This window comes from Mesocricetus auratus, unplaced genomic scaffold (genome assembly GCF_017639785.1).
Source record: "Mesocricetus auratus isolate SY011 unplaced genomic scaffold, BCM_Maur_2.0 Super-Scaffold_100676, whole genome shotgun sequence".
NCBI lineage: Eukaryota > Metazoa > Chordata > Mammalia > Rodentia > Cricetidae > Mesocricetus > Mesocricetus auratus.
Window position 1 is genome coordinate 110,852,742 of NW_024429266.1, and position 12,062 is coordinate 110,864,803.

Sequence of the window (12,062 nt, forward strand, 5' to 3'; positions counted from 1 at the left end):
TATTCTTTATTTATTCTCCATCAATCAGCTAGTCTACCATCTTGAGACAATCTTAATTCATCTGCACATCTGAGCCAAAACCGGGAAGACAAAGGGAATAATATACCTCAGGACAGAATAGCTTCCTCAGGGCAATGATACTGTAAACAAGCAGGGCTTTTCTACTTCATTAACACGGCTTATGATAAAGAACAAAACCACTCAACAGTTCATACAACAGCACTGTCAAGTGTCAGAAAACACTAGAGAAGCCACGGACAGGCATCCCATGTTTCAGCTACACTCATACATTTAAAGGGACACGGGAACTCCATGCCACTACAGAGTGCTTGCCATAACACACCATGCTACCATCAAGGTAAAACAAGTGTTAGTCTTATAGCAAAGTCCTTCTTCCCCCCAACCAAGTGGAGAGTCTCTCCAGGAGAGCACTATAAGAGCACTCTTATAGTGAGTGCCCTGGAGAGAACACGTATCCCAAAGCTGTCTGTAATAACACCCCACAGCCCACACACTAATGAACCATTAGTAAAATGCCACCATCAGTTCCACAAAGCAGCATCATGAGTGCATTTTTAGAGTCTGATACTCTTGCTGTTCTGTAATTCTTCCCAGAGTAAGGGTGAGACATACATTAACCTTGTAATTTAAAATATAAAATAACTGCTACAACAAAATATGTTTAACATTATATCATATTTAATGAAATCCATGAGGATGACTAACCTTTCTAAGGGCCTACTTCTACTCTTTCCTAAAAGCAGCAAATCATTGGGGCTGGAGAAATGGCTCAGTGATTAAGAGCACTGCCTGCTCTTCCAGAGGACCCAGGTTTGATTCTCAGCACCCAAGTGACCGTTCATACCATCTGTAACTCTAGTTCCAAGAGCTCCTTCTATCATCCATGGGTACTGCATGCACAGGTGTTTGTTTGTATGTGTGTGTGTGTGTGTGTATATATATGTATGTATATATATGTATATATATATATATAGTTTAAAACAGCAAATTATTAAATGTTCTTTTCTTCTTGCTTTTTTCCCTCTGTAGGCATTAACCGATAAACCACAGAAGCTTGCAATTCTTAATAGAGTCAAATATCAACTTGACCCTCAAATAATTTATATAATAAACAGTTCAGCCTATTAGTTTTCACCTGAAATAGCCCACAGTGGCCAATCACAGCAACACATTATTTAGAAGTTTCCCTAAAGTCATCATCTTAAAGGCAGCCTGCCAGCCAGAGCAGTTCCAATGGTACAGAACTAACCCAAGGCTGGTATAAAAGCCACCCGAGTTAACAGTGCTCCTAAGGATCTCCTAAGAAAGGCTTCTCTTACCTTCAGCTCTTAACAGAAAGGAAAAAAGCAGGCTGAGTCACTGAAGCAGTGTGCATACCTGCAGCACCTTTTAAGTGCAGATGTCCAAGTGGCTGCTGCCTCCAGGAAAGCCAGCCACGTGGCCCTGGCCCATTTCCTTTATCAAATTCTCACAAACTCCCTTTATCAGGAAGTTCCTTTGTCACTTGCAAGCCTCTGAGGAGGTATCTATTTCCACTCTTCAATTGTCTGTCTCTGTTGAGTTAGTTTTTCTACCTGATCTAACCATGTAACACACATACCGTGTAGTCTTCTTTGGAGTGCTTCTTCCTCTAGGGTAATCATATAAATTTGTTCATCCAAGTCTTCAAGAATCTAAATTGAAAGATAAACTACTCAATAATGCAGTGTGACACACTCAAGTATATGACACCCCAGGCTCTGAAGTTTATTATTTAAGACCATGTGTTATATTGACTCATATAACTAGGACCCCAAAATTAAATATCCAAACTAAGCATATTTTACGTACTTTATTTTTAATACATTTATGTTTTTTTCTATTTTAGTACTAACCAAACACTTCAAAAGTTGATATAACAAAATCCATATTCATTTAAATTAGGTATTTTAAGGCTTAAAGGATAACACTTTGTAGTATTCTCAGGGGCTAAAAAGGGCATGGATTTTAAACAGAGTGAGATACAGCAAATACATCTTTATGCACAAGCTGTTATTTTAGAGCTAAAAGGAAGAGATCATCTAGTACAGTATTTGTCTCCCATGTGTTTTTACCTACTCACTAAAATTAGAAACCTATAACCAGGAGCTGGAGAAATGGCTCAATTGTTATGAACACTGGCTGCTCTTCCAGAGGACCCAGGTTGGATTCCCACCAGCCACAAGCTAGCTCACAACCATATATAGACTAACTTCATCTACGTAGCAAGTTCCAGGCTAGCCAGAATTATACAATGAGACCCTATCTCAGTGTTAAAATTTTTTTAAAAACCAAACTTATCAGAGACACACAGGACACCCCATTTTTTAACTTGATACAGGAAGTGCTTCCATGAGTATTAGAAGCTAAGATCAAAAAATTCATCTGAGACAAAGCCTTAGAGAAGTAGTGTGCTTACATACACACTCGACAGCATGTCATACAACAGTGGAGGTGTGTGGGGTGTACTCATCAATCACCAACTGCGTGGGATAGTGTCTTTACTGTCTTCAAAACTAATAAAACCTAAAACTTCGATTCTGGCTGTGTTACAGTAACTGTCCTATGAGAAGGTTCTGTCTTCCTGGCTCTGGAGGAAGCACGAAAGCAGCAGGGCTGATGGTAGTACACTCTATCACTCAAGCCCAAGCTACTGATTCCAGCAAAGCAATAAAAAGGGAAGAGTTGCTGGAGTAAAGTAAGAATGGGGGTAACCACGGTATACGAATTAACTTTGGGAGCCCACTCCACATGGAAGGATGCTCGCTCAGCCTAGACACATGGGGAAAGGCCTAGGCCCTGCCCTGGATGAAATGACAGACTCTGGAGATCCCCCCCAAGGAGGGCCTCATCATCCCTGGGGAATGATGTGGGGATTGGGATGGGGCGGGGGGGGGGGGGGGGGGGTGGAGGTGGGGATGGGGCTGGAGGAGGGAGAAGCAGGGGAGCTTGGATTGACATTTGAAGCATGCATGTTTCTAATTTAAAATAAATAAATAAAAATATTTAAGGAAAAAAAAGAATGGGAGTAACCGTTTCTGTGCACCTGCCAACCTGACAAGTTGTCTAAAATCATGTGGTCACCATTTAAAAACATTCGTAAAGCAACCCACTGCTTTCCAGTCTCTTCACAAGTGTCCACGGTTCCCTTCAGCATGGCACTAAGCTACCATTGAACAGATGTACCTACCACCAGACCCACCCTGGGCATAATAAAACAATAAAAACAAAATAAATAAGAAAACGTATATTTGGGTCTGTAGGATCAGTCCCTTCATGTGCTCCAGCAGATCACAGATGGGGTGGCTATTGGGGTGGGCCAAGTCGTAACCTTGGTTCTGGGCCTGGGTAGTTGCAGGGTTGGTCAGCCTGCCAGCTCTCTCTTGTCCTCACCACCAGGGTGACCTCTACTGCATTGCCTTGGCAGCCATGAGCAAGGGGCATGGCCAGCCTCTTTGCAATGAACACTTGCAAGTAAAGATATATGAACAAAGGGGTTTACTTCGTGACTCACTGTGTCACACACAGCTTCCATGACAAGATTCTTTTCCCTTTTCCCTCTTTTCTTTCTTAAATTGTATGGGGGTAGGGTGATGCAAGGAGGGAAGGCAGATACACAGGGGCAGGGAATGAAGGAGAATGAGATGCATGATGTGAAAGACGCAAAGATTAAATGAAAAGAAAGTTAAAAAGAAAGAAAAGGTAGATAATAGATAATGACACGGAGTGGCTGTCACCTAAGAGGAGGAAGGGGACCTCTCCAGAGACCTTACCAAGGCTGAGAGGCAGCACGTGCTAGAAAGCATGAGGTCCTGAGCAGGAGTGGCCCATGATGAGGTCCACTGGATAGCCAATGGGAGAGTAAGCCAAGACCGTTACTCGATGAGGGGACAGAGACAAGAACGCTCCTCTCGGTCAGTGTTTCCCATCACTTTTGGCTGTTTGAACTCAAATTGATCATGTTTACCTGTCCTAAATTCTTTTTTTTTTTTTTTTTTGGTTTTTACCAGACAGGGTTTCTCTGTATTGTTTTGGAGGCTATCGGTCCAGCCTGGCCTCAAACTAACAGAGATCTGCCTGCCTCTGCCTCCCGAGTGCTGGGATTAAAGGCGTGTGCCACCACCGCCCGGCACCTGTCCTAAATTCTAATACTTTAAGGATTTTCATTTCATAGTATAAATTACTGATAATTCAGACCATAGTTGAATGGCACCAGGAGAAGCACAGAGATGTATATCGTGTACCTCTGAGCATCCCAGCAACCTCATTACTTCATACTCTAAGAAGCAAAGGCTTCACAGGGAAACTCCAAGTGCCTTCAGGGCCTTGGCTCATCACTACTGTAAACTAACAGGAACTCAGACATGAGCACCCCATGGGACAACAATGGAGATAAGAATTTCAAACAGTACCTTTGAGATTAAAATAAATGTCAAAACTGAGGTTTGAATAAAAAGTTAGCAAAGGTCAGAGAGAAAAAGTACTTCCACTTGAAGAGAAAGAACACGCAGTGTTTCTAATGGCTAGAACACCTGATTGACAGCCTGAACTCTAAGAAGGGAACAGGCACTTCAGGTAAAGAGAGCCATGTGTAAACACGGAGGCAGAGAGGAGGCAAGCTCATGAGGAGGAAGTCACTACTCGGGAATTCTTAGACGACTAGAAGTTAGTGGTCGGGAGCCTGGGCTCCGGGTTCAAACTTGTCTTTACACAGCTCTGTGACTGACTACTCAGCCTCCCTGGACTGAAGCCAATTTACCTACAAAATGAGACCATCAACACCCAAGTTCTGGCCTGTGGTCAAGATGACATGAAACCATGTGTCACATACAGTACCTAGCACCAGCATGGGAGAGATGCAGAATCGCTCAGGAACTAGCCACAGTCACCGGATAGTAGGAGCAAGGAAGAAAACAAGGACAGCTAAGGCTGTGGAGGAGTTAATAAGGCAGCGCCAGGAGCAGTGACACAGAAGCACTCTGGCTTCATAAGCAAGGAGGTGGAGCTGGCAGCCCCGCATTAGTCAACAGTGCTTAGCAGACTGCAAGTGCCTTCCTGGTCTTCTCACTACCATCCGCAGACAAGGCCCAAAGCACACAGTAGAGCAGTAACAAAACTTTAGACCAAGAGTGGGAATCGAACACCCATCCACAGGAAGTAGAAAAAAAAAAAACAGAGTAGAAGAAACTAAATGAATTCTGTATCACAAAGCCTCTTTTAGAGGGAACTGAATTAGAGAATGTAATTTTCAAAATCAAGTAATAGTTTACTGAAAGATCATCTACCATAATATTGCCTCACCACAGCCGGGCGGTGGTGGCGCACGCCTTTAATCCCAGCACTCGGGAGGTAGAGGCAGGCGGATCTCTGTGAGTTCGAGGCCGGGCTGGACCAATAGCCTCCAAAACAATACAGAGAAACCCTGTCTCGTAAAAACAAAAACAAAAAAAAAAAAAAAATATTGCCTCACCACAAGGGGAGGACAGACGCATGGCCAATATGACCCAGCAGAGATCCCTGGTCAGACACAAGCCATAGACACTGGGAAATGTGGAGAAGGCAGCACAGTGATGTCTGCACTTCCCTCGGGAGCCTGCTGAGGGCTGCAGCAGGTGAGCAGCTCTGCACTGACAGAGCAAGCCTGGAACCCACAGCATGGAGCCCTGTGGCCCACAACAAGGCAGCTTCAAACTGCTCTGAGAGTCCATGCAGGAGCAGAAGAGGGGCGCAGCACAGAGCGCTGGGAAACCTAAACGGGTAGACAGCTGCGACTTAGCTGGCGGCAGTGAGGATCAAGGAAGGAACTTAAGCGCCAGAGTTTCTAGGAATAGCTAAGAAGTTATTATCTGTAAAAATAGCCAAAAAAAAAAAAAAAAAAAAAAAAAGCCGGGAGGTGGTGGCGCACGCCTTTAATCCCAGCGCTCGGGAGGCAGAGGCAGGCGGATCTTTGTGCGTTCGAGGCCAGGCTGGACCGATAGCCTCCGAAACAATACAGAGAAACCCTGTCTCGTAAAAACCAAAAAAAAAAAAAAAAAAAAAAAATAGCTCAAAGATTGGAGAACTAGGAACAGATCATTATATTGCTACCCACTAAAAGTCATTTAAAATAAATATGTAACATTTCTCAAAGTAAAAGTATAATTCAGGATACAATATGCATATTTTCAGAAACTGGTTTCAAAAATCAAAGCATGGATACAGTCAATTTTCTTTTTGCCTCTGTTTTGTGTTTGTTTGGGGACTTTAGCTAATTTATTTGTTTTATCTGTGGACAACTCTCACTCTGTGGCCCAACTAGTCTTGAGCTTACAATCCCCAAGCCTCTCATACCCCAGAATCAGGGACACTAACACCATGGTCAGCTGTGTGATCAGTTCTGAAACACATAAAATTACTGTTGGATTCAGGGCAATGAACACAAAATACAGACATCTGCAAAGTTTGTCTTGAAATTTTCTATACAAACTTTTATTTAAGTGTGTATAGTTAGTTATTATTTTAAAAAGCAAAAAAGATTTTGTTCTCTAAAAAAGTGATTTAAAATATTAAAAATGTGAATGATAAACTTAAAAAAGTATCCTTAGTTTTTTTAATCTTTGTTACATAATCAAATATATAAACACAGGTATTCAGCTAACCCAAATAAAATAAAGTACTTACCGCTGGCTTCACCAGCAACTGACCCATCACTGTGAACATACGGGAAAGGCCAACTGGGGTGCACACTGTAGGAAATAAATCACCAGTGAGGAAACAGGAAACACACTGTAGGAATAAATCACCAGTGAGAAAACAGGAAACACACTGTAGGAATAAATCACCAGTGAGAAAACAGGAAACACACTGTAGGAAATAAATCACCAGTGAGGAAACAGGAAACACACTGTAGGAAATAAATCACCAGTGAGGAAACAGGAAACACACTGTAGGAAATAAATCACCAGTGAGGAAACAGGAAACACACTGTAGGAATAAATCACCAGTGAGAAAACAGGAAACACACTGTAGGAATAAATCACCAGTGAGAAAACAGGAAACACACTGTAGGAAATAAATCACCAGTGAGGAAACAGGAAACACACTGTAGGAAATAAATCACCAGTGAGGAAACAGGAAACACACTGTAGGAAATAAATCACCAGTGAGGAAACAGGAAACACACTGTAGGAAATAAATCACCAGTGAGGAAACAGGAAACACACTGTAGGAATAAGTCACCAGTGAGGAAACAGGAAACACACTGCAGGAAATAAATCACCAGTGAGGAAACAGGAAACACACTGTAGGAAATAAATCACCAGTGAGGAAACAGGAAACACACTGTAGGAATAAATCACCAGTGAGGAAACAGGAAACACACTGTAGGAAATAAGTCACCAGTGAGAAAACAGGAAACACACTGTAGGAATAAGTCACCAGTGAGAAAACAGGAAACACACTGTAGGAAATAAATCACCAGTGAGGAAACAGGAAACACACTGTAGGAATAAGTCACCAGTGAGGAAACAGGAAACACACTGTAGGAATAAGTCACCAGTGAGGAAACAGGGAAAGAGTCTAAAGAGCCCCTTAGGTATGTATATCCTCATCTCCAACTCAGCCTCACCAGGCACTCTGCCAGAAGGCCCTTCAACTCCACCAATGAAGAACCAGGACAGTGTGAGGAGGCCATGAACATCACATGAAATGTGAAGATGAAAGCCTATGGTAGTCAGGATTGCAAAGGACCAACACTCTTGTTTAAAACGAGTTAAACAGACCCAGAAAAAAAACACACAGTATTTCACCTACTAGAACTGAGAGCCAGAAAAAGGTATCTAAAAGTGGCAACTGTAGTCACAAGTCCTTTGAACTATGTTTGACAACTTATACTATTCCTGAGATAGAGTATGATGTCTTCAGTAAAACCAAACAAATTTTGAAATAAATACTACAAAGTCATCAGACAGAACTTTACTCTCTGCATTTAAAGTAACTTCAGTGTTATACTTGAGCTAGAGGTAAAGAATATGCACATGAGGTGGGGGGACAGAGTACATGGGGTACATGTTGGTTTTGGTGTATGCATGTGTATCCAACAGAGCAGAAAAGGCTTTCCTTAGTGAACAAAAGCACCTAATTATTTCAAGGTTCTGCTAATTAAAATGTATCTGGAATACTAAAAATAAAGTTAAGGACAACTCAATAAACAGTCTCCATTGTTAAGGACTCTCATTAGAAAAACTGCCACAATTTTCCAGGGTACAAGACGACTCTGCCTTCCTGCCAGTGTCACAATGAAGAGTACTTACAGAGAAGCAGCAAGCATCCCATCAGAGAAATGCAGGAGTATAAATATGGCAAGTAGAACTCCCAGAGATCTGTGAAAACATCAATGTGTTTAAATAAGTTAAAGTGTGGCAATTAAAATAGTCTATATTTCCAATATCCCCTCATTTCCCCAGGGAGGGTGAGGCCCTCCATGGGGGTGTCCATAGTCTGTCATTTCATCCAGGGCAGGGCCTAGACCCTCCCCCGAGAGTCCAGGGTGAGAGTGCACCTCACATTGTTCTATGGGAGTCCAAAGTCCATGTGTATACCCAGGATGGGTACTGGTCTACTATGCAAGGCTCAATAGATTACCTAGGCCTCCTCACTGACACCCACGTTCAGGGGGTCTTGATCAGTCCCATGCTGGATTCCCAGGGTGTGGGAGGAGGGGAAGGAAAGGGAGAGGGACCTGGAATTGACATGTGAAGCAACCTTGTTTCTAATTTAAATTTAAATTTAAAAATAAAATTTAAAAAAAAGGTTGAGAGAGATTGAAAGATAATTTGATAATGCAAATTAGAATAGAGGGCACATTAGGTACAAGACTCTGGATTCACTAAGATAGGATAGATAATGGAGTATTTTCTCTGAATTTGTCAAATGCTAATGGACTAGACATTCTCAATGTACTTATTGCCTGTATATATTTATATAGTTATTGTACTTATTGTATATAGTTTTTCTTATAACGTTTTTGCTTTTAGACAAAAAGAGATATATGGTGATAACTTCTTTGTACAAATAAAGCATGTCTGGAGATCAAAAAAATAGTCTATATTTTACCTTAATAAATAGCAATATGTGATAAACATTTTAACTGCCTATCTGAGTATATAAATGATCTAACTTCTAATTAAGAATAAAAAGATCTAAAGCAGGAGAATAAGAAATAAACCTTCTGAGCCAGTGGTGGTAGTACACGCCTTTAATCCCAGGCAGAAACAGAGGGATCCTTGTGAGTTCAAGGCCAGCCTGGTCTACAGAGTGAGTTTTGGGGCAGCCAGAGCTACACAGAGAAACCCTGTCTCGAAAGAAAGAAAGAAAGAAAGAAAGAAAGGAAGGAAGGAAGGAAGGAAGGAAGGAAGGAAGGAAGGAAGGAAGGAAGGAAGGAAGGAAGGAAGGAAAGAAAGAGAAAGAAAGAAAGAAAGAAAGAAAGAAAGAAAGAAAGAAAGAAAGAAAGAAAGAAAGAGAAAGAAAGAAAGAAAGAAAGAGAGAGAGAGGGAAAAATCTGTTTCAGAGGAATACTACATGGAATTTTAAGAACAAGAACCAATTAATCAAAAATGCATGGAAAATACTTAGACTTTTGAAACAATGAATATTCACTGATTTGAATAAATATCTCTAAATACATCTAAATTCTGTAAGTTAACAGACAGTTAACCACACAAAGAACTATTTAAAAATTTTTAATCCAAAAAAAAAGTTTTTATATCCTATATAATTGTATCCCAAACTCAGATGCTCATCATAGGAACTAGCTAAAACAGTAATCAAGTACCATATAAAGACTCCATGCTGGCAGCATCACTGTCAATCAGGGCAGAAGCCACCCATACCATCCCAAGAATCAGCAATGCAAGAAGCAGCAACATGACCAGGGTTTCCAAAACTCGAGCTCGGATTCCCTGAAAATACAACAGCAACAGTGTTTTAGTACTTTATATCACCTCATGAGCAAGTAGGCTTTTATTTGAAAGCAAAAAACCATCCCTTGGGAGGGAAGAAAAATATATATTTATACTTAACAATTTGTTTTTCATATAAATCTGTATTTATTAAAGAAAGTGTTTGTGGTTTATGTTTAGAGTGACTTTTAAAAATTATATTTTAAAAAATAATAAACTTGGGATAAAACACACAAAAAAAGTCAACCATACCAGCATTTTACAGAAGCATTTTGAACTATTACTTTACTAGCACTTCCCAGAAGAAGGAACACTTATGGATTTCCATCTGTGGTTCTAATCAAGGAATGTCAGATTGTTTGATACACTGGAGACACAGGGCTAGGGCACCACCTATCAGGAAGGGCCCCAGCAGCACCTTGCAGCCTCTGGAGCCCTCTAGTGACCAGCTAGAGAACTGCTTGCTGGACAGCAACACCAAGAACCCCACAGATAGTACAACAATATATAACCCATTCATTTTTCATATATAAATACACTAGTTTACCAGGAGATCAACTAGTTTATAAGACATGACTAAAATAAGGAATCATCATGCATATTTTTAAAAGTAAAATAGATTCTGACCTCAAAAAGTCAGGCTGAAAGATCAGACTGGGAAACTGCTAAATAAACCTAAGTTGAAACTTTCTTACTCCTAAAAAAATCATCAATAATTGTTTCTGTAAATAAGTTCAAAGATTTACATCCCTGTTTTATGTCTCTAACTTCTAACAACAAACTTGCAAGTGTACCCATTTCTCAGTAATCTATTCCTCCATTCCATACCGAGAATGGTTTAAAGAGGTGAGTTACAAAGACGCAGACACACTTCCACTTGGCTGATCTTGCTAACCCCTGCACTGCAGGAACAAGAACAAGGAACACTGACATCACATCTCCACAGTCCTGCACATGAGACACAGAGAAGAAATGTCCCAGCCCAGTGTGCCAATGTCAGGGGTAGAGTGCCTTTTTCCTACCTGTCCTTCAACAGTGTCATGGTCTTGTACAGGCTTTAACCACTTGCTCAGACGTGTCAGCTCATGTGTGTATGGCCAGCAAGGCCAAGGAATCAAATGGAATCAGGCTCGTATCATAGCACATAAGTTCTAGTAACAAGCAGCATTTCAAGAAAGGGGAAACCGAAAAACTAGGTGAGCACAGTAGTTCCAGTCTGCAATCCCAGCACTCAGAAGCCTGAAGCAGGAGGGTTCAGATTCCCTAAAAACATAGTTCAAGGCCAGCCTGGGATACATAGTAAGTTCAAGACCAGCCTGAGGTATGAAGTAAGATTCTGTATCAAAAAACTGATTTTAGATTTGGCTCCACCCATATCCAAGAAACTACCTGCAACTGATACCCTCTGACAAAAGGAAAATCAGTTTTCTCCAATGAGTCTCAATGGAAATATCAACCACACTTCAGGGAAGGCCCCATGCTCAGGAGTAGTTGGCTAACACAAAACAAAATCAATAGTATTTTTATGGACTTTTAGTTTCATTTTGCTCTGTTGGGCCTTTTCTATGTGTCTTTTGTCTTTTGGTTTTTTGCTTTGATTTTCATTCTTGTGGGTTTTTTGCTTTGTTTTGTTTGTTTTGTTTTTCAAGACAGAGTTTCTCTGTGTAGCCTTGGCTATCCTGGAACTAGCTCTTGTAGGCCACACTAGCCTCAAACTCACAGAGATCCACCTGTCTCTGCCTCCCTGAGTGCTGGGACTAAAGGCGTGCACCACCATCACCCAGTTCCTTTTTGTGTTTTTGTGGAGAATTTTTGTTTCTTGGCTTTTGTTTTTTTGTTTTGTTTCTTGTGGGGATTTTTGTTGTTGCTGATGGTTTTTTTTGTTTGTTTGTTTTGTTTGAAAGACAGAGCAAACATAAGTTGGGTAGGTAGGAAGGTAGAAAGGATCTAGAAGAAACTGATAGAAGGGGAAAACATCAAAATATATTGTGTAATTATTCCATAAAAAAGAAATAAAATTGTTTTTAATGTTTAACTATTTATTTATTACAGTTCAACTAAAAGGTTAAACCAAGGGCTTCATGC

General features: G+C 40.9%; 1 protein-coding gene across 13 annotated transcripts in view; it reads right to left on the minus strand.

Annotated features, from left to right (window-relative positions):
• Lmbr1 (limb development membrane protein 1) overlaps positions 1–12,062 on the minus strand; it is a 115,960-nt gene that overhangs the window by 47,276 nt on the left and 56,622 nt on the right. For all 13 annotated transcript variants that reach the window (XM_040738662.1, XM_040738652.1, XM_040738650.1 and 10 more), the window contains 4 exons: positions 9,851–9,977; positions 8,331–8,399; positions 6,700–6,764; positions 1,622–1,694 (listed from right to left, as the gene is read on the minus strand). In XM_040738662.1, the coding sequence (XP_040594596.1) occupies positions 1,622–1,694; positions 6,700–6,764; positions 8,331–8,399; positions 9,851–9,977 (334 nt within the window). The remainder of the gene's footprint in view (positions 1–1,621; positions 1,695–6,699; positions 6,765–8,330; positions 8,400–9,850; positions 9,978–12,062) is intronic.